The sequence below is a fragment of the Caretta caretta genome, chromosome 26 (genome assembly GCF_965140235.1).
Source record: "Caretta caretta isolate rCarCar2 chromosome 26, rCarCar1.hap1, whole genome shotgun sequence".
In the NCBI taxonomy this organism is placed as follows: Eukaryota; Metazoa; Chordata; order Testudines; family Cheloniidae; genus Caretta; species Caretta caretta.
In genome coordinates this window covers 8,396,035-8,418,701 of record NC_134231.1, presented here as the reverse complement: position 1 = coordinate 8,418,701, position 22,667 = coordinate 8,396,035, and the positions used below count along the sequence as shown (strand labels likewise).

The 22,667-nt window shown below is 47.3% G+C and overlaps 1 protein-coding gene across 6 annotated transcripts in view; it reads right to left on the bottom strand.

The window, feature by feature from the left end:
* The window catches only part of DPYSL2 (dihydropyrimidinase like 2), a 107,587-nt gene that overhangs the window by 11,188 nt on the left and 73,732 nt on the right, over positions 1–22,667 (bottom strand). For all 6 annotated transcript variants that reach the window (XM_048829177.2, XM_048829179.2, XM_048829181.2 and 3 more), the window contains exons 8-11: positions 22,266–22,386; positions 3,833–3,989; positions 3,460–3,601; positions 2,236–2,406 (exon numbers count right to left, since the gene is read on the bottom strand). In XM_048829177.2, the coding sequence (XP_048685134.1) occupies positions 2,236–2,406; positions 3,460–3,601; positions 3,833–3,989; positions 22,266–22,386 (591 nt within the window). The remainder of the gene's footprint in view (positions 1–2,235; positions 2,407–3,459; positions 3,602–3,832; positions 3,990–22,265; positions 22,387–22,667) is intronic.

The following is a 22,667-nucleotide window of genomic DNA, read 5'->3' as shown; positions in this document are numbered from 1 at the left end:
TATGTACTGCTTGTACCTATCTGGACAGTGACAGGATCTCTGGATGGGTAGATACCTGCATGAAAATTAGATATTTGTTGCTTACGAGTTAGTGGTTTGTGCTGTTTGTCTTCAGTTGAAGTCTCTCCTTTCTTGGGGTTTTAAAAGGTAGCTTTTGAGAGGTAATGGACTAGCAGCCTGAGAGAATGAAGCCCAGATTATCAAAGGTACGTAGGCACCTATCTCCCATGGATTTCAATGGAAGTTAGACCTAATTACCTCTAAGGAGGTGGGTCTGAGGTCCTCCATCTGCAGAGCTGATAGGGCAGTCTCACAAACATGCTTTAACCTGATATTGAGAGGCCATCTTTGGGAAGCATGAGGGTCACTCACTGGGCCCTTGACTGCCGACAAAGCCAGAAATTCACACACGCACCCTAGTAAGTAAGGTGAGTAAGTCCTGTTGAAAAATCAAGGGGACTTGTGCTCCTAAATCAGTAAGTCTTCTGAAACTCTCTCCAGGGTGGGTCTGATTCTCCTCTGCTCTATTCTGGCTGTATACTACCCGAGCTCCCATGGCGCTGGCTAATTGGAAGGAGTTAATCCTGATTACACTGCTGTAAATCCATGGAAAATCAGGCCCTGTATGTTTTGTGATATAGCCCCATGCCTTTTGGGAACCCACCATACTTGCATCATATAGACAAAAAGAAGCCATCGTGTGGCAAGAATTTTCAGATGCTACCAGCCAAAGCAGGACTTGATCCAGCCCCTAATCATCTATTGAGCCACTCAGTCCTTGTAAACTGTGTTTTATATAGGCTCTTTCATCCACCATAACAAAACTATTAGCCCAGTTACCAAGTTAGACCGTGTTAAGGAACACAAAAGCAAGCCAAACTTTTTTGTTTTTTTTTTCCAAAGCCTTTGTTAATGTACCCAGGGATCCAATCTCTGGAGGAAAATTTTGCTTCTCAGCAGTGGAGTGAATAAAGCCATTCATGGAAAAAGCACAAGGAGGTTTTTCCAAGGAAACCCTCCCTAAGTTTTTAGCCAGCAGCTAAACCAGTGGTAAACAGACCCACACAGTGGTTGTTCTCTCTCCTGTCCTCCTGCAGGGCCATGGGGAACTTCAGCTGGCCCTGCCTGCTGATACTGGTCCGTACTCTCTCATTTAGAATATGAGACCTACTTAGTCAACTGCTGGAGCGCAGGCTTAAGGAGCTGGACTCTCAGCTGCTGTAAATTAATATAGCGCCAGGAGAGCGCAACTGATTTATTCCAGCTGACAATCTGGCCCATAGACTTTCAGGCCAGAAGGAACTACTCTCATTCAGCTCGTCTAACCCTTTGAATCGCACAAGGCACAGAAATCCCGCAGCCAGCGTGAAAGCTCCTGGTTAAACTAGGCTGTGTTTTTAACTGAGAGGAGTTCAGTCTGCAAAATCTGAATCTGTCATTCAAACTCTGCAAAGTTCAAGAGTACGCTTGGATCCAGATGTCTGATTCTGCCCACTATAATGACTAGGAAGCCATTGGCAAAACTTAAGTCTCAAAAATCAGTTCATAACTGTGCTCATCTTAGGTTTAATTGAACAGCCTCCCACCCCCATCCGCAAAAGAGACATTCCACCATTTATTAGCTGAAAAATGACCCCCAGAATGCAGACCGTCCTAAGTGTGAAACCACTGCTCCTAGTCCTATGTTTGTGGGCCAGCGAACACTTATTTGCTCCTTCACGCTACGGGTCCTGCTGTGGCAGTGTGCACATGGGGTGCATGGTCTCAGGGGGACACTACACGACAGTCATTGTAACGGTGGGTGTAAGTATGAAGGATGTGGCTTTATGGCAGATTTTTCACCTTCCCCTGGAGTGCCAAGGAGGGATCATGCATCAGAATCAGGTGTGCATCAAACACTCTCAATCCCCTTGGATCAGAGGGAGCTGTTGGGCACATTATGGAGAAAACCAGACCAGACCAGAATTCTCACTATGCATAGTGCTCGGCTACAGAGGCCTGGTCTACACTTTAAAAATTAGCACAACCTGGCTTTGTTACCCAGGGAGGTGAGTATTTTCACACCCGGAGCACTGTAGTTTGGTCAACCCCTTGTGTAGCTGCGACTACGTCAGTGGAAGAATTCTTCCATCGACCTAGCTGTGGGAAGCCTCTGTACTACTGTACTACGGCCGGCCGGCCGTAGCGTGGTGCAGAAGGGAGAGCAGGCAGGGCTCAGCTGCAAAAGGTACTCACTATGTTATGAGTCTTGGCCGAGATTGTTTTGATACAGTCAGGATCCCAGATGACAAGGTCAGCGTCAGAGCCCACGGCGATGCGGCCCTTCCGTGGGTACAGGTTGAAGATCTTTGCAGCGTTGGTGCTGGTTACAGCCACAAACTGGTTCTCATCCATTTTACCTGTCACCTGGTGAAGGAGCAAAGACATGACTGCATTAGCAAAGCACAAACCTGTACTAACAGCATCTCCGGCCAAAAGCAGATTCCTGAGGGCCTTGTGCTAGACAGAGATTTGTTACCATCAGATGGAGGAGGTGGCTGGCTTTGTACAGACAACATTACTTATTAATTGTTAACAACCAAGCTCTGTTAATATCTTTCCTTCAAAGATCTAAAAGCACCATAATACCTCCTTCTTATTAGCAGTAGATCTCAACACACTTCTTTTCTAAAAACAAAAACAAAGAAGATCACTGCTATTATCCCCATTTTCCAGATGGGAAAACTCAGGCACAGGGCGGGCAAGTGGCCTGCCTAAGGTTACTCAATGAATCAGTGGCAGAGCACCCTTGTCTCCCAAGTCCCAATCCAGTGCACTATTCACTAGGCCACACTGCCTCCCGACAGCAGTGCAAATCTTAATCAAGCAGCACCCAACCTGCCTGTGGGATCAGTTTATTAGACAGTTTACAGAGGAGGAATCTGAGTCAACACAGAGAGAATAGAGGTGGAAAGAATTACATTTCCTCTGTGAGGGCTGGAGAACTTTGAGCCAGATTTTAGTCTCTGATTCAGCCCCTTGAGAAGGGATACCTAGGGCCCTACGTTTGACTCCTGTGCAGCCCTGGTATAGTGGCATTGTTGGAGCCGGGCCAGAGGAGACATGCAAGGGACCAGAGGAAAAGTCACCAGCGTGCTCTACACTGGCAATTCTAGTCTACAAAGCAGCCTACAAGCAGCTATTAAGGGTGCTCTAACTCACACCAGCCCCCTATTGCAGCCCAGGGGTGGGAAGGTGCAAAGGTGGGCAGTCTACCTCTAGGCAGACAACGTTCACTAGATTCTGGTTTAAAGGTCATTTTCACTTTTTTTTTTTTTTTTTGGTTAGTGCCCTTTTTAGATGCTAAACAGGGGAATAAAAAAAGATGGGGGGGGGGAGGGCAAACAAAATGTAACCCAACCATGTAACTGAACTCCTCAACGAGAGGACGGATGGGAATCGGACCCCTGAGTGACCTACCACAGCCTTATCCCAGATGATGGACATTCTTTCTTCAGTCCCATTGGTTCCTTCAGGGATCAGGGTAAAGTTGTCCTTTCCAACAGCTTTCTGGGCAGTGTTGAAGGTGCAGTGGGCACTGCCAGTTACCTGCAGGTCTCCGCTGAAACCCAAATGGGGGGGGGGGGCGGGGATTACTTTATTTTCACAGCAAATTAACAGCTCAAGTCCTCAGAGAGCCCCGGACCTCCCTCACCAGAGCACAGCACTCTACCCCTTGAGCTCAAGACGGGGCTCTGTAACCGGAAGTTAGCTTTGGTGACCACCCACGAGCAGAGTGTGCGTCCTGTGCTTAGGCAACACGCTCTGCGAACGCGCAGCCTCGTCTACTCACCAAGCCAGCAGGGAGTTGAGAAAATCAGGAGTGGTTGGGTCAGGGCTCAGCGGTGGGGAGGTGACAAAGGCTGCAGCCTTGACCCAGTTCTTACTCCAGTAATGAGATCCATCGGTCCCCAGGCTTGCTGTGATGGGCTCCCCGTAGACCACGGTGCCTGTGGGGCAGAGACACACCAACAGGACAGCTGTAAGCGCCACAATGCCAGCAGAGCAACAGGCACCTCCACCCTCTCCGGGGGGGGCGCCTGCCATCCTTCTCATTAAGGGAGAACAGGGAGATAACTTGCCCCGAAGGGACATTGGCCCGTAACTACAGCAGGATTTCTTACACCTTCCTCTGATGCAGCTGATCGTGGCCCCTGACAGAGGCAGGGTACTGGACTACACGGTCTGAAGCAGCATAGCAACTGCCCCACCCTATCGTGCTGCGAGACCCCAACCCAATCGATTTGTTACAACAAATTACATGATGCCAGGTGCTATAAATGCCCCAAAATTAAGGCTGGTGAAATCTGAACCAACACAAACTAGATGGTTTGGCCAAAAACTTTATCTGAAACAAAATTCTGCCCCTGCTACTCCCACCCCTTGTTTGCAGCATCTCCAGTATCCTGGAGTGTATTCAAATGTTAACATTTCATTGGTATGGACAAACGGCCGCACCCCGCTAGTGGAAAAACACGACGTAAATAATCAGGTCAGCGCTGTGTATGAAATGCATATTTGCTGATGAGACGACAACCATACCATTCCCATTTCCACAGCATCTCATGCTTGAGGGACCAGCTTAGATCACCGTCATTAGACAAGGCTGCCTGGTTGAGAGCTCCCTCAGAAATACTCACCGCTTGCCATTACCTTACCTATGACCTAAATTTTTCACAAGCCACTGGTGATTTTGGGTGCCCCACTTGAGAAACCTTAATAATGATACCACCACCTACCTCTTATATAGAGCTTTTCATCAGGAACTCTCAAGGGTCAGTGTCATCATCCATTTTACAGATGGGGAAACTGAGGCACAGAACAGGGACATGACTTGCCCAAGGTCACGCAACCGCCCAGTGACAGCAGAGATGGAAACAGAGTCCATGCCTCCTGCGTCTCAGTCCCCTGTTCTATCACTAGGCCTTTGGGTGACCAGACAGCAAGTGTGAAAAATCAGGACCGCGGTGGGAGGGTAATAGGAGCCTATATAAGAAAAAGACCCAAAAATCAGGACATCTGGTCACCCTAGGCCTTATGGCCTCACAGAGGCCTGATTTTCAGAGTGTGGGTATTCCGCATTTTCTGAAACTCAGGTCCATTTATGGCATCTCGGGTCAGGCACCCAAAACAGTCAGTTACTTTTGAAAACATAGGCCTCTCAGTATTTGTGAGTTAACAGTGAAGGTCTTGTTCCTGAGGAGCATTCAGAGCAGCAAAAGTCGCCAGTTTATTAGATCCCCCATAATGGGACCATATAAATAAGAGCTGGGGGGGGGGGGAGGGATCAGAGTGTCTGAAGGCCCATGACAGGATAAATCAGAAGGGATCGGATAAAAAATGGAGCAGAATGAAGATTTTGTTATATTTACAGTAACGCTGTCATAAACAGACTGGGGCCCATAGTGCAAGGTGCTGTACATACACACACAGAGAATCTCTTCCCAGAAGAGTTTAGAGTCTAAATAGAAAGGACAGACAAAGGGTAGGAGAAAGGAAGTATTATCCTCATTTTACAGAGGTGGAACTGAGGCACAAAGAAGATAGATGTTTTTCCCCAATGTCTGTGGCACAGCAAGGAAATGAAACCAGATCTCTTGAGTCACAGTCCAGTACTTTAACCACAAGACCTCTTTAGAGAAGTATTTTTAACCACAGGCGGGAACAGCCCATGTTTCAGGGCATGATGCTTTACGTGGGTGGGATACACGATCTGCATACAGAGCACATACTGGAGGCTGCAACTTCAGACGCCCTGACAGCTGCTAGTGGCACTGAACTACTAACCAAATAAACCCCTCTGAGCTCTATCTATTGCACCCCTCACTGCAGCATCCGAGCACAGATCCTTATTGTGCTACTACTCACGTGCAAAGAAGGCATCTGGGGCTCTGTGGGTTTTCAGACACAAGAATAGGCAAAAAGCGGGGCAAAGACCATCGAATCTGGCCACTTTCCTGTGACAGAGCACTGAAGGGTGCATCCTAGGAAACAGGCCTTGAATGTGGATCGTAATGGCTTGGCCTCCTACCCTATCACTGGGACTGTTTAAGAGACAACTCTCCAGCCGAAGAAGAGCCTGCCAGGGAGTACTTGCAGCAAACAGGGTCAGGGGTCATGAAACTGGAACAAGGCAAAGGGCACGCTGGATGTGAAAGGGAAGCCTGTTTATACCCAATACATTGGAGGAATTGTTCTCGCAAGCTATCTTTCATCTTGCAGGACTGCCAAGGACAGTGTCTGCAAGGAATATTCACCATGCAAATGCCATCATGTGCATCTGGCTTGACAAAGTTCCCCCCCATTAGGAAATCAATTACCTTTTGTTCATTCCTCTGGATGTTCTTCAGTGACTCACTCTCTACCCTCTCAGGATTGTGGGTGCCGGCTGTGTGGCTCTGTTGTGCAACTCTGCTTTGCATGCCATTTTTTTAAGCTTGTGTAAGGTATATAAAAAGTCACCTACTGGGGCAAATGCCATTTGCCCTGGAATTGTACATAAGCTACCACCAAAGAAAAAGAATGGCGTAGTAGTTAGGGCTCTCTCCTGCAAGATGAGACAGACCACTTCAATTGCCTGCATTACCCCAAACTTTCTGTGTGACCTTGGCCAAGTCACTTAGCCTCTCTGTGATTCAGTTCCCCAGCTGTAAAATGCGGATAATAATTTTTCTCTACCTCCTAAGGGTACTATGAAAAGACGGTGAAGCATTCTAAGATCTACTGAGAGCTAGCGAACAGGAGCAACAACCAGGGGAGTTTTGTGAGGAGCGACAACATGTTACCCTTGACGTGACTCTGAATGTTAGCTTATTTGTTGCGTGCTTGCTTGCCATGTGCCTGCTTGACGGAAGACTGTAGTGTTGTCTGTTGGTGGGGCTGGGTGCTAGGCAAGACTCAGAGCTTCCTAACAAGGCAGTCGCCATCCATCCATTAATCTCTAATGCCTTTCGGATCCCATGACAAGGGGCCGCAGCTAACTCAGGGAAAACAGGGGCTTAAAAAGCCACCTCCTAAACCACCAGAGGAGCTAGTGAACAGGTGAGTTTTATGAGGGAGTTTAAAGAAGGAGTGGGAGAGCCAGATACACCTAAAAAACACTCTAAACTTAGGTCCATAAACACCACAACCCCCCGAAAAAGAACTAAAAGCCTGCAAGAGTAAAAATAACGCAGGCAGAAGTCTAGCAGCAGAGTGGGGACTATCCAGTTTATTGCACTGAACGCAGCACATATGATTACCTGCCTGGTGGAAAGGTGGCATATGTCTGCATTCAGTGCAAGCAACTCCAGGCCCTCAGAGACCGCGTATGGGCTCTTGAGAGCGGCAGAACTGGAGGAACTAATGGAGACAGAGAGGTACACAGACATGGACACATCAAAGTGGTCCCACCTCTGGGCTGCTGAGAAGGATGAAAGTCTCCAAGGAGAACATCAAGCTGGAGCAGAGGAAAAGGATCCCATAGTTGGGAGCCTCCCTCCAGATGATGTCATCATATCCTCTCTCACTGAGGATACCCCTCCATGGGAGGGGACCCCAGTTATTAGGAAGAGCCAGGTAATAGTAATGGGGGATTCGATCATTAGAAATAAAGATAGTTGGATTTGTTACAACCGGGAGAAATGCATGAACCGCCTGTCGGGCGCAAAGGTCGTGGACCTCTCGAGACATCGAGACAGACTTATGTGCAGTGCTGGGGAGGAGCCAGTGGTCATGGTACATGTAGCTACACAGGGACATGGGGAAAGACAGAAGACAGGTCCTGGAGCCCAATTTAGGCTCCCAGGTAAGAGATTAAAATCCAGGACTTCCATGGTAGCATTCTCTGAAACGTTTCCAGTTCCACATGCAAGGCCAGTTGAACAGGCAGAACTGCAGGGTATCAGTGCGTGGATGAGACTATGGTGTTTGGAGGAGGGATTTATGTTTATTAGGAACTGGTGAACCTTTTGTGAAAGGAGGAGCCTGTACAGGAAGGATGGGCTCCAACTAAACCAAAATGGAACCAGGGTGCCGGCATGTAAAATTAAAAAGGTTGTAGAGGAGTTTTTAAACCCAGGGCGGGGGGAATGTCGACAGGGACGGAGGAGCACACGGTTCGGACAGAAATCACTTAGGCAAGGATTTATTAAAGGGAATGCTCTATATCCTAGTAAACAGGAGAGGATAGAAGCTGATAAAGTACAGGTAGGAACTGAAGAGCAACAGTCAAATGAAAAAGAGTCCGATTCACTATTGACCAATTTTTTGAGTGCTTGTATTCCAGTGTTTGAAGATGGGTGAACTTGAGTGCCTGGTATTAAATGAGGATATTGATAGAACAGGCATCACAGAATCTTGGTGGAATGATGACAATCAATAGGGCCCAGTAATAACAGGGGACAAAATATATAGAAATGACAGAGGCTGGTGGGGCAGTGGTACTATATGTCAAAGAAAGCGTAGAGTCAAATACAGTAAAAATCTTAAATGAAGCAAACTGTATCACAGGATCTCCATGACTAGAAATTGCACGCTTGAACAATACGTCATTGGCACAGTATAGCAGTAGGAATATATTAGTGAACACCTGACCGGGACGGTGACAGTGACGATGAAATGCTCAGGGAGATTAGAGAGTTTACAGAAACGGAAAACCCAATATTAATGGGGAATTTCAACTCTGCCCATATCGATTGGGTGCATTGCCAGAAGTTGCGACCGGACGACAGAGGGTGGAACTCGATAAATTGCCCTGTTCTGGTCATTCCCTCTGAAGCATCCGGCACTGGCCACTGGTCCATCTAGATCAGGATACTGGTCTAGATGGACCACTGTTCTGGATGGTATGGGACATTAGTAACAGCCCCCAGAGCCTTTAATTTGTAGGTTGTTGGTTCAGTTCCAGGCCAGTTCCACAGCCACTGAAAGACTGTTTAATGGCCTGAGTGCAATGAATAGGCAGTTTTTATGGTCTATCAACCAGATTTAAAAACATGCTTTTGTCAGTCAGGCTAACCCATCAGCTAAAAAAACTTCACTGCTATCACACTGGGCACATATCTGGTGGTCCTCACCAGAGCGGAGGAAGATGCTAGAAGTGGTGCAGTTTTCTCTGTCATGTAATGTTTAAATGTTATCGGGCATCCAATCTGGAAGAACCTTAAAACCACAAAAAGGGCCCTAACTTGAAGAAACAGTCTAATTTTGACCGAAATTGGTAGAAAGCTTCTAAATACAACTGATCATGCAACCACAATATGATAATGCAAAATATTGGTCATTGTTTGTAGAGTGGACGGATTTGAGAAAAAGTCCAAAGACTCCTGCAGCAGCAGCTGATGTTAACGTGGTGTACGCCATGATGAAATACCTTCAAGATACGTTTCACTCTCTGGGCCAAAACTGGACCTAAGACGCATACGATGAAGGACTCTACTGCAAAGCACAGTTGATTAAATGGAGGAATCACAACGAATTTGACAATAATCTCCTCGAGGTGGAAGGCATGCATCATGCAAAGAATTTCATAGATCAAGCAGGAAAGTGAGTTTCAAGACACCCACGTGGACGCCAGCATCCACGATGCTTCAGTCATCAGCCATGCTTTAAGAGGAGAAGCATGTAAGTGCGGCGTTAGAATCCACAAACTTATGAGTGAGGCAACGAGTTGCTCAGCGATTCTATGAACAACGATGTTCTCCCAAAAGATGCAAAGACGTGCGTCTTAGAGAAAGCCTGAACATGAACTAAAGCATTTGAAGATGTGCAGAAGGCACACACAGGAACCAGAGTGGAAGCACAAAATGACCTGGCAGACTTCATGAACCATCATTCCACCAGCTCGTGGACACTTATGTTATCCGAGGAAAAAACTATTCAGATACATTTCTCTTCTGGAAAAACTATATAGGAGATTTCTCCCTTCTACTGATAGATTTCATAGCAGCAAAAAGAGACAATAACAAATCCATGGAGCTTGAGACATTTGCAGAAACAATTCCACTTGATGTCCAATGTGGTCATATGAATTGGGCTAGATGGGATTGTGTAAAATGTAGCAGAAGCCAGACATGTATCATGCCCTGGCTGATAGTCAAGAAGCAGTATACTGGACTGCCAGACCCTTCAGAGGTGTCGGGTATGATAGGGCCAAAGAGCAGTCTCTCAACAAGGACCATGGGAAGCATCAGCATCTTTGCACAAAAGGTAAGGCTCTGACCAGGGAATACCTGACTGCACATTTTAAGGCAGCTTTAACAACTATGGCCAAATAAATGTGTGGAATGCAGCCTTCAGCAACAGAGCTCCACGAAGAAGCTGCCCCAAAGTGCACGGTTGCAAATGAAACTGCTGTCCGAGATATTATAAAAGCCGTGACTGAAAGAATGACAAATCCGTGTTGCACTGAACCTGGAAGAAGCCCAGACAACAGAGAGCTGCTTGCGAACGTTGCAACATCTTCTGTGGCCCCCACCTGAAACTGCACGAAGTTTGTGTGTGATAAAGAGAGAATGGCACACAAGGAATGAAGTAGCCTGTAACCAGTAGGCTGAAAAGGGTTGAGGCAGGCCTCTTTGATCCCACAAAAAAGGCATAATCTCAAATCATTTGGTAACCTCAACAAAACAGACTATTGCTATTGATAGTCAGCAAGCTAACAGGTATTGTCCAGTCCAGAGATGTTGATATCCAGGGTTTGATGAAGTATATCCTGGCACCTGTCCCACTTTCCCTCTTCAACTTGGATGGATCTCTAAGAACAACCCAAAAGAGCAACACATTGTCTGGGTGGAGAAAAATCTGTCAATGGTTGAGCTAGCCAACGTTTGCAATTATTGACTCCCTGATCCCTCTGCAGATGGCATGCCAACACTGCCAAGTGCAAAACTTTTGGCGAGCTGCTTGATCAGCTGCTAAACCTTATCCCTAGCCTAACATGGCAATTCACTGCTGCTGTTGGTGACAACTATGCAAATGAAGCCTCAGTCAAATCTGGTGAGCGAGCCTTCGGGGGGGGGGGGGGGGGAGAATGTCCAAATGCAAGAAGTTTGAGACCCCATTGTGTTAACACCATTACCAAAGCAACGCTTGAAAAGCTCATCAAATTCAAAGAACAAATCTAACATTGCAAACTTCCTCTTCAGTGACTGGGTCGTGAAGTGTGAACAGAGTTGGTTGCCTGGTGCTGAAGTATACCTTGCTGGTGGGTTTCAGACCTCGCACGAGCAGTGAAAGTAGTGCCAGGCAACCATTCTGCAATACCAGAACTTGAGGCAGATCGCAAGGAAGCAGATTTGCGCATGGTTTTTGCATGTTGCTGATGAACACTTGGACTAAACAGGGTGCTAATGAGGAGCTTGGTCTCAGAGGTTGCATCTACGCGCCCAAGACAGTGTTCTGTTCTTGGGGTAGATAAATTCTATTTCAAAACTGGAGTTGGCCCAAAGAAGAGAGATTCATTCCCATGCACAGCGTAGTTAGGGAACGGGGAACGGACATGTCTTATGTCACCATTCATGCTGTCAATGGATTTGACTCTTGTCAAGGTTCCTCCCCCACTCTGAACTCTAGGGTACAGATGTGGGGACCTGCATGAAAAAACCTCCTAAGCTTATCTTTACCAGCTTAGGTCAAAACTTCCCCAAGGTACAAAATATTACACCTGTTATCCTTGGAATGGCCGCTACCACCACCAAACAATTACTGGTTACTGGGGAAGAGCTGTTTGGACGCGTCTGTCCCCCCAAAATACTTCCCAAAACCTTGCACCCCACTTCCTGGACAAGGTTTGGTAAAAAGCCTCACCAATTTGCCTAGGTGACTACAGACCCAGACCCTTGGATCTTAAGAACAATGAACAATCCTCCCAACACTTGCACCCCCCCTTTCCTGGGAAATGTTGGATAAAAAGCCTCACCAATTTGCATAGGTGACCACAGACCCAAACCCTTGGATCTAAGAACAATGAAAAAGCAGTCAGTTTTTTACAAGAAGACTTTTAATAAAAAATAGAAGTAAATAGAAATAAAGAAATCCCCCCTGTAAAATCAGGATGGTAGATATCTTACAGGGTAATTAGATTCAAAAACATAGAGAACCCCTCTAGGCAAAACCTTAAGTTACAAAAAAGATACACAGACAGAAATAGTTATTCTATTCAGCACAATTCTTTTCTCAGCCATTTAAAGAAATCATAATCTAACACATACCTAGCTAGATTACTTACTAAAAGTTCTAAGACTCCATTCCTGTTCTGTCTCTGGCAAGAGCAGCACACAGACAGACCCTTTGTTCCTCTCCCTCCTCCCAGCTTTTGAAAGTATCTTGTCTCCTCATTGGTCATTTTGGTCAGGTGCCAGCGAGGTTACCTTTAGCTTCTTAACCCTTTACAGGTGAGAGGAGCTTTCCCCTGGCCAGGAGGGATTTCAAAGGGGTTTACCCTTCCCTTTATATTTATGACACGCCCCCCAAATCTCAGCTAGGGTGAAACACTGGCTGGGATTTCTTCCTGGAGCTCTAGGAAAAACAGAGTTAATAAGACACATGCATCTCTAAATATACTACCAAGTCCATAAAGACTAACAATATTTTCCACATCTCAAGGACGATTTTAACCAGTTGATTCTGGGAAACTTTCACGGGAGAGTGCATCAGCCACTTTGTTAGAGGCTCCTGAGATGTGTTGGACGTCGAAATCAAAATCTTGGAGAGCTAAACTCCACCGAAGAAGTTTTTTGTTAGTTTCCTTGACGGTGTGAAGCCACTTCAGTGCAGCATGGTCGGTTTGCAGGTGGAAACGCCGTCCCCAAACATATGGGCGTAGCTTTTCCAGAGCGTAGACAATGGCGTAACATTCTTTTTCAGTGACTGACCAGTTGCTTTCCCTCTCCGACAGTTTTTTGCTGAGAAACACTACAGGGTGGAATTCTTGATCAGGTCCTTTCTGCATTAAAACTGCTCCCACACCACGCTCGGATGCATCTGTGGTTACTAGGAACGGTTTGTCAAAGTCTGGGGCCCTTAGTACAGGGTCAGACATGAGTGTCGCTTTAAGCTTGTTAAAGGCCTTCTGACACTTTCCGGTCCACTGAACAGCATTTGGCTGTTTCTTTTTGGTTAGGTCTGTCAGTGGGGCAGCGATTTGGCTGTAGTGCGGTACAAATCGTCTGTAATAACCGGCCAAGCCTAAGAAGGATTGAACCTGTTTCTTTGACTTTGGGACAGGCCACTTTTGGATAGCATCCACTTTGGCCTGTAGGGGGCTGATAGTTCCTTGACCCACCTGGTGTCCAAGGTAAGTCACTCTGTTTAGGCCTATTTGACACTTCTTAGCCTTAACAGTTAGTCCTGCCTCCCTTATGCGCTCAAGGACTTTTTGTAGATGTTCCAGGTGGTCTGCCCAGGAATCCGAAAATATGGCCACGTCGTCAAGGTAGGCGACTGCATATTCTCCTAATCCCGCTAGGAGACCATCTACAAGTCTTTGGAAAGTGGCGGGTGCATTTCGCAGCCCGAAAGGGAGTACATTAAATTCATACAGCCCGAGATGTGTGATGAAGGCTGACCTTTCCTTGGCAGATTCATCTAGCGGTATCTGCCAGTACCCCTTGGTTAAGTCCAAGGTAGAGATGAACTGGGCCCGTCCCAGTTTCTCTAATAGTTCATCTGTGCGTGGCATTGGATAGTTGTCTGGGCGAGTTACAGCATTTAGCTTACGGTAGTCCACGCAAAAACGTATTTCCCCATCTGGTTTGGGAACTAGAACCACTGGAGATGCCCATGCACTTTCAGAGGGGCGGATTACACCCATCTGTAACATATCCTGGATCTCCCGTTCTATAGCAGTTTTAGCTTGAGGAGACACCCGGTAAGGTTGAACCCTAATTGGGTGAGCATTACCTGTGTCAATGGAGTGGTATGCCCGTTCAGTCAGTCCTGGGGTGGCTGAGAACGTTGGCGCGTAGCTAGTGCACAGCTCCTGGATCTGCTGTCGCTGCATACGCCCAAGGGTCATGGAGAGGTTCACCTCTTCCACACCACCAGCACATTTCCCTTCGTAGTAAACACCTTCAGGCCACTCAGCGTCGTCTCCTCCCTGGGCTGTAAACTGACAAACCTTTAATTCTCTGGAATAAAAGGGCTTTAGAGAATTAATATGGTACACCTTAGGCTTCCGGTTGGAGGTGGGGAATGCTATGAGATAATTAACAGCTCCCAGGCGCTCCTGGACCGTGAATGGCCCTTCCCACGATGCTTCCATTTTATGGGCCTGGAGCGCCTTTAAGACCATGACCTGGTCTCCTACTTTGAAGGAACGCTCTCTGGCATGTTTATCATACCAGGCTTTTTGCTCTTTTTGAGCATCCTGTAAGTTTTCTCTAGCAAGGGCTAAAGAGGTTCGGAGGGTGTTCTGTAGGTTGGTTACAAAGTCCAGAATGTTAGTTCCTGGAGAAGGTGTAAATCCCTCCCATTGCTGCTTCACCAACTGCAATGGCCCCTTAACCTCACGGCCATATACAAGTTCAAATGGGGAAAACCCTAAACTGGGATGTGGTACAGCTCTGTAGGCAAAGAGCAACTGCTGCAACACTAGGTCCCAATCATTGGAGTGCTCATTTACAAATTTACGTATCATGGCCCCCAAAGTTCCATTAAACTTCTCCACCATGCCATTTGTTTGATGATGGTAAGGAGTGGCAACCAAGTGATTTACCCCATGAGCTTCCCAAAGGTTTTTCATAGTTCCTGCCAGGAAATTAGTCCCTGCATCTGTGAGGATGTCGGAGGGCCAACCTACCCTGGCAAAAATGTCTGCTAGTGACTGGCACACACTTATAGCCCTGGTGTTGCTCAGAGCTACTGCTTCCGGACATCGGGTGGCAAAATCCATGAAAGTCAGTATGTACTGCTTTCCTCTGGGTGTCTTTTTCGGAAAAGGACCCAGAATATCCACAGCTACTCGCTGCAATGGAACTTCAATGATGGGGAGTGGCTGGAGAGGGGCTTTGACCTGGTCTTGGGGTTTTCCCACTCTTTGGCACACCTCACAAGACTGGACATAGGTAGAAACATCCTTGCCCATTCCCTCCCAGTGGAATGACCCCCCCAAACGGTCTTTGGTCCTGTTCACCCCAGCATGGCCACTAGGGTGATCATGGGCTAAGCTCAAGAGCTTGGCCCGGTATTTAGTTGGAACTACCAACTGTCTATGAGGATGCCAGTCTTCCTGGTGTCCACCAGAAAGAGTTTCCTTGTATAAAAGTCCTCTTTCTACAACAAACCTGGATCGATTAGAAGAGCTGAGAGGCGGTGGGTTGCTCCGTGCCGCCGTCCAAGCTCTCTGGAGGCTTTCATCTGCTTCCTGTTCGGTCTGGAACTGTTCCCTTGATGCTGGGGACATCAGTTCCTCATGGGATTGTGGACCTAGGCTTGGTCCCTCTGGAAGCGATATAGGGGATGGAGCTGTTTCTGTTGACTGTGAACCGCTCTCCGCTGGTGCACTATGTTGGGATTCAGGCTCCGGCTGAGCCTCTTGTGTAGGGTTATCGGCTGCTGCCAGTTCAGGTTCGGTGGGGCCCTCTGTTGTTGAGGTTGCAAGTACTGGCTTCAGTGCTGACACGGGGTCTGGTGTTGGTTGTTCGGCTGGTTCCGGTTCTGGGACTGGTTCCGTCTGGGTCTCTGGGACTGGATCCACTACTGCTGTTGCAGACATTGGCCTGGGGTCCAGGTCCATCACCTCTGACTGGGTCCTGATAGAAGTTTCCGGAACAGAGCTAGGCCTCACGGCTTGTTTAGCCTGGCTGCGGGTGACCATTCCCACCCTCTTGGCCTGCTTCACATGATTGGCCAAGTCTTCCCCCAACAGCATGGGGATGGGATAATCATCATAGACTGCAAAAGTCCACATTCCTGACCAGCCCTTGTACTGGACAGGCAACTTGGCTGTAGGCAAATTGAAAGAGTTGGACTTGAAGGGTTGAATCGTCACTTGGATCTCTGGGTTGATTAAATTGGGGTCCACTAAGGAAGCATGGATAGCTGACACTTGTGCTCCGGTGTCCCTCCACGCGGTGACCTTCTTCCCGCCCACACTCACAGTTTCCCTCCGCTCCAAGGGTATCTGGGAGGTATCTGGGCCTGTGGACCTCTGGTGTGATTCCGGTGCAATGAACTGTAATCTGTTGGGGTTCTTGGGGCAGTTGGCCTTTACATGCCCCAGCTCGTTACACTTAAAACATCGTCCAGCTGACGGGTCACTGGGGCGAGGAGGGTTGCTGGAGAATGGGGTGGTGGGACGATAAGGGGTCTGGAGGGTTCTTTGGGAGGTAGGTGGGGCTTTGGGCGGCCCCCGGTAATAGGGTGTGGTCTGGGGTGGTCCCTTCTGGTCTCCGCTCCAACTGCGACCAGTTTTCTTCTTCTCTGCCACCTCCACCCATCTGGCTCCAATCTCTCCTGCCTCAATTACAGTTTTGGGTTTCCCATCTAGGATGTATCTTTCTATTTCCTCAGGAACACCCTCTAAGAATTGTTCCATTTGCATTAGGAAGGGCAAATTTACTGGAGATTCAACACTTGCTCCCGATATCCAGGCATCCCAATGTTTCACAATGTGGTAGGCATGTCGGGTAAATGACACGTCTGGTTTCCACCTTAGGGCTCTGAACCTCCGACGAGACTGCTCGGGTGTTATCCCCATTCTGACTCTCTCCTTGGATTTAAACAGTTCATACTTGTTCATGTGTTCTTTAGGCATTTCAGCTGCCACCTCAGCTAAGGGTCCACTGAGCTGCGGCCTCAGCTCTACCATGTATTGGTCAGCAGAGATGTTGTACCCAAGGCAGGCCCTTTCGAAGTTCTCTAAGAAGGCCTCAGTATCATCACCTGCCTTGTAGGTGGGGAACTTTCTGGGATGGGAAGTGGTACCTGGAGAAGGATTGCTAGGGTTTGTTGGTATATTCTGCTGGGCCTTTATCTTCTCCATCTCCTCCACATACTTCCTCTCTTTTTCCTTCTCCTCCAGTTCTTTGTCCCTCGCTTCCATAGCTCTCCTGTGAGCAGCCGCTTGGTGTTGTTCTGCTTCTCTCGCTGCCTCCCTTTCTTGTTCCTTCTTCAGCTGCATGAGTTCTATCTGTCTTTCATGTTCCCTTTGTCTTTCCTCAGCCTGAAATTTGGCTAATTCCAGCTGTAGTCGAGCTGAGGATTTGGTCATTCTAACCTCTCTGTTTTTAACTAACTTTACACCCGAGGTTTAGAAATAAACAAACAAAACTTGGCTGTAAAATTTTGCTGTGCTGCAATAGAATACCTATTCTCTGATAGTGATTGTCAGCCTACAGAAAAAGACAATTCCCTTGTCTCTGCTCTGGGCCCAAATTAAAGCAAAAAACCTCCAACTGCTTGGAAACCTGCTTACCCAGCCCAAAGAAAAAGCAAATGGGTAGAACACACACCCCCTATTTACTTTTAGGAAGAAAAGAAAAAAAAAAACAAAAAAAAAAAACAATGGGTTGGAAGACTGTGAATTTCCCTGCAGGAGTTAAGTACCCTGCCTCCAGGCAAAAAAACCTGCAATTCACAAGATAATCCCCTTTTGTCTCTGCTTGGCCAAAGTTTCAAAGCTGCTTTCTGGACTTTCTTTCCAAAGAAAAAAAAAATTTCCTTTTTAAACTCTGTATTTCTAGTTCAAAAAATCTCAACTGGATCTCAAATGATTTCAGGTTAATCCCACCACTGTGCCACCATGTCAAGGTTCCTCCCCCACTCTGAACTCTAGGGTACAGATGTGGGGACCTGCATGAAAAAACCTCCTAAGCTTATCTTTACCAGCTTAGGTCAAAACTTCCCCAAGGTACAAAATATTACACCCGTTATCCTTGGAATGGCCGCTACCACCACCAAACAATTACTGGTTACTGGGGAAGAGCTGTTTGGACGCGTCTGTCCCCCCAAAATACTTCCCAAAACCTTGCACCCCACTTCCTGGACAAGGTTTGGTAAAAAGCCTCACCAATTTGCCTAGGTGACTACAGACCCAGACCCTTGGATCTTAAGAACAATGAAAAAGCAGTCAGTTTTTTACAAGAAGACTTTTAATAAAAAATAGAAGTAAATAGAAATAAAGAAATCCCCCCTGTAAAATCAGGATGGTAGATATCTTACAGGGTAATTAGATTCAAAAACATAGAGAACCCCTCTAGGCAAAACCTTAAGTTACAAAAAAGATACACAGACAGAAATAGTTATTCTATTCAGCACAATTCTTTTCTCAGCCATTTAAAGAAATCATAATCTAACACATACCTAGCTAGATTACTTACTAAAAGTTCTAAGACTCCATTCCTGTTCTGTCTCTGGCAAGAGCAGCACACAGACAGACCCTTTGTTCCTCTCCCTCCTCCCAGCTTTTGAAAGTATCTTGTCTCCTCATTGGTCATTTTGGTCAGGTGCCAGCGAGGTTACCTTTAGCTTCTTAACCCTTTACAGGTGAGAGGAGCTTTCCCCTGGCCAGGAGGGATTTCAAAGGGGTTTACCCTTCCCTTTATATTTATGACAACTCTACTTCAGCTTTCGGTAACATGGGAAAAAATTGGCTGAAGCTAGCAACTGAGCATCCGGAGAAGTGGGTGGAGAAGGAATTTAGAGCTCTTCTCTCCCTCCCCTCCCCCCAGCCCTGGACAGCAGGAATGTGCAGGAAGGAATGCTCCAGAATGCCTCTCAAACCCCCATTTGGACATCCCAACCCTCAGTCTCAGGGCTCTGTGTCTATGGCGGGCATTGAGACTGCTTGATCTCAATTCCTCACTTGGTCTTGGGTGCGAAGGTGTGGCCTGTGCTGACGGTGTCTATTCTGCATTCCCCACCCTGTGCTTGTGGCATTCACAAATCATGCCCCTTCTCAGCTCTCTTACCGTTAGAGATGCATCTGTGATATGAACCAAGCACATCCACTCTCAGCAATCCCTCTCCTCTGGCCTCGGGGCTAATATGTCTGTGGCCTGCCCATTCTCAGCTCCCTTTCGGTCACAGTGCTCTTCGTCACGTCTCTCCCGCTGCATTGCGGACTGTTACACGCTCTCTGGCATTCCCCCACCATCACACCGGGGGTCACGGCCCACTCCTCACGGGCTCATGCTGCCACGGCAGTTTTCCTTGCAGACGTCCCATGGCAGGACATTGGCTGGGCGGCCACTTGGTCCTTCATCCATACCTTTACAACCCATTATGCCCTCACCCATGCCGCGGTGGCAGATGCGGCTGTTGGCCATATCATCCTTCAGACTGTGACTTCTGGAGAGCCCTCGCACCCGCCTTCACGCCGAGTATTACTCGGTACTCTCCCACGTCTGGAATCCACATAGGGACCAGCACTCAAAGAAGAGGAGAAGGTTACTTACTGTAACTGGAGGTTTCTTTGAGATGTGTGGTCCCCGTCTGGATCCCAATCCCCAATCCAATCCAATGCTCCATCCCCCCTGCTCCAGGCTCTCCTCCTGCCTGGTAAGAGGGAACTGGAGTGGTGTCCACCCCCATGGCCTCTTAAAGTCTCGGACACGCCACGCAGTGGACGCACGACACACGTGTGAGTCAACCAGCACCACTGTGAACAGTTGCAGCTCTGGCACCTGGCAAGAATGCGCACCCCACATTTGGAATCTGCACAGGGATCATCACTCAGAGAAGAACCTCGGAGCATTACTTTGAATTCATGGCATGGACCGAGCTGACCTCACCGGAGAGTTAAGAAAGAACCAAAGAGTAGCTGAATCAAGTAGTCCTAGCTCAGTAGCAAGATTTGAAGGGAGGTAACTGCAGCTTTTTCAAAGTCAACAGTGGTATCTTTGGTGTCTCAGTGGTATCTTTACTATCCTGTGGTAAGAAGCTAGCGTCTAGATAACGTGTGCTACGAGTTCTTTCCCAAGAAGAACAGAACAAGTGAGCAACTGCCATCAACGATGGCCTCCTTCAGGCTGCGCCATTAGGTGCAAATTATCAGCTATACATATGGACTCGTGCAACAGTTCAGTATCTTCAAGTGTCCCCTGTCAAAACCAGATGGGTGAGAAGATAGTACGGGACATCTTGTTCCTCAAAGACGGTCTGCCACCTGCACCAAAAGTCATCCTCACCTTTTTGGAAGCATAGCTGAGGAGATGCAAGTGCCGCAGGGAAGATTTGATGGGATCCTATGCAGGCAACTGTGACAATGACGAGTGTAGAAACACAGTATGGAACACATCGGACACAGGTTGTGAGGGACAACAGAAAGATTTCAGCTATCTGACTATTTTTTTAAAGTAAATTATAGCTCAAAGTGGTGTGGCAAACATTTAGTAGCTCATAGTTAGTTACATGTAGAGATTACATCAGAGTACATGTTATTCACACAATATATTCATGCAGAACATTCTTCTGCTAAGAATCATTACTGTAATATAAGTAGTTTACATTTATTGTCATTGTATTCAGTGATACGAATTTGAGCATTGGCCTGCTAAACCCAGGGTTGTGAGTTCAATCCTTGAGGGGGCCATTTAGGGATCAGGGCAAAAATTGGGGATTGGTCCTGCTTTGAGCAGGGGGTTGGACTAGATGACCTGCTGAGGTCCCTTCCAACCCTGATATTCTATGAATTACAGTTGTACCATGTGGGCATGAGACATACAGTTTTGGTGTTCTGCTCGGCCTGAGGCATGTTTTATAATTAGGGGGTAGGGGTCTTATTACCTGCATCATTTGATAAAAGCAGCAGACAGAAATCAGTCCATTCTACAAATGACGACAAATATTTTGTGACAGAGAAAAACTGACCCACTTCCAGCACCTACATCTGCCCGGAAAATCACCACCAGAGATGGACCGAACATGGTAGCAATGAACGTTTTTTTACCTGATGGGTTACTCCTTAATGCCCAAAATGGGTCTGGGCTAGTAGACTGCTAGCCCACATCCCCAAAACTACCACCACTATTGGCTGTCTTTACCGTTGTGGCCAAGGGAGGGGGGATGCTTTTTTGTGGTTAGTGCACATGACTGGGACTCGAGAGAACCAACTTCAGTTCCTGATTCTGCCACAACCTCCTTGGCCAAGTTTTTTAATATCTCTATCACTCAGTTCTTGGCCTATAAAGTGGAAATCACACTTCCCTATCTCCCAGGGATGTTGGGAGGATAAATTCAGTCATTTGTTGAGTGCTCAGACATACAGTCTCATCGCTGCGTGAATTTATGCTCTCATTTCTAGGTGATCCCTCTCGGTCCCAAATGAGGCCTGATGCTGCTTGTGCTGTCCCAGTTCTGTGACTAAAAAAGAACCCCCTCAATCCTTCTGACCAGCTCTGAATTAATTTAAAGGCAATCATGGGGTCTAAGCACTCATGAATTCTCTCCCCCTGCATTGGAGTTTGCTGCAGTAGGAACTAATTCTTCCAGCACCTTGCCCCCACATGGAAACTGATGTCATCTGTGTATTCGTTTGGTTTTATTTAGACTGCATCAAATTAAATCCAATCCTTGAATGCAAAGGGGAAAAAAATCCTCCTGCTTCAACGCCCACCCTAGATGATTTAAATGGAAAGTAACAAGGCTTTGGTAGCAGAATAAAGGGATGAAACCGGAGCTCTCTCTGCTGTTTGACTGTAATTCCACTGAGTCTGGAAATCAGTGATGTCATTTGCTTGCCTTGCTTCAGCTAATGCCCTGCTAAAGAGCAGCTCCACTCGTTTTTTCCTCCCCCATCTGTCTGAGAAGCAGAAGACGATGAGCCAAAGCCAATGCCAGCGCTGAATTTGGCCCAACGCAGCAATGTGGAGTATGGACATCAGGAAGGTGAAAATACTTCTCTCTGTTGTAGCTGCCCCTGGAATATTGTGTTTATTTCTGGGTGCAGAAGAGAGCCGTACCAAAGAAAGACAGGGGAGTTGGAAGGACTGAGTTACACGGAAAGAGCTTTGTGTAATATGACTAAATGATTCAAGGCGAGGCACCTGATAACTGTCTAATGGAGGAAATTACTGAGGGTAATGGGATAAATATTCAGAGAGAGAACATTTGGGCTGAAGATCAGGAAAAAACTTTCTGACAGCCTATCAGGCTTCCCATGGGAACTGACGCAGAGCCAATTGTTTGGGACATTTAAACCCCAGACTGGACAACGCTAGAAAAATGCCCTTCAGTGAACAATCCCAGCTTGGCAGGGAGGTAGGCTGGATGATCTCAGAGGACTTTTCCATCTATGAATAACTTACCCTTTTTCCTGGCCTGAGCAATAACATCTGCGGCGCTTTTGCTCATCACCTTGGTGATGTACAGAGGGCAGTTGGTCTGGTTGGCGATGGTTATTGCCCGGTTCACTGCTTCAGCCTCCACCTAAAAGATAAAGCCAGCTGTACGTTAGAACACGCTCAACTTAGCGTGGCCAGCTCTTCCGACTCGCCCAGTTACAACTTTGTTTTCTTAAGAGCAGAGGGTGCAAGGGACTCAAAGGAGTGGGGTGGGTTTGGTGGCTTTAAGCCATTTAGATTCCAGGTGCTATAGGGATTGGATTGGCCCTTGCCATAAACCGGGGCAGCCTTGAGAGCGGCTCCAATTTAGAGCCTCCATGCACAGAGGCTGCTCTGCAGCATCTAAAATCCCCATAGCTGGTCCAG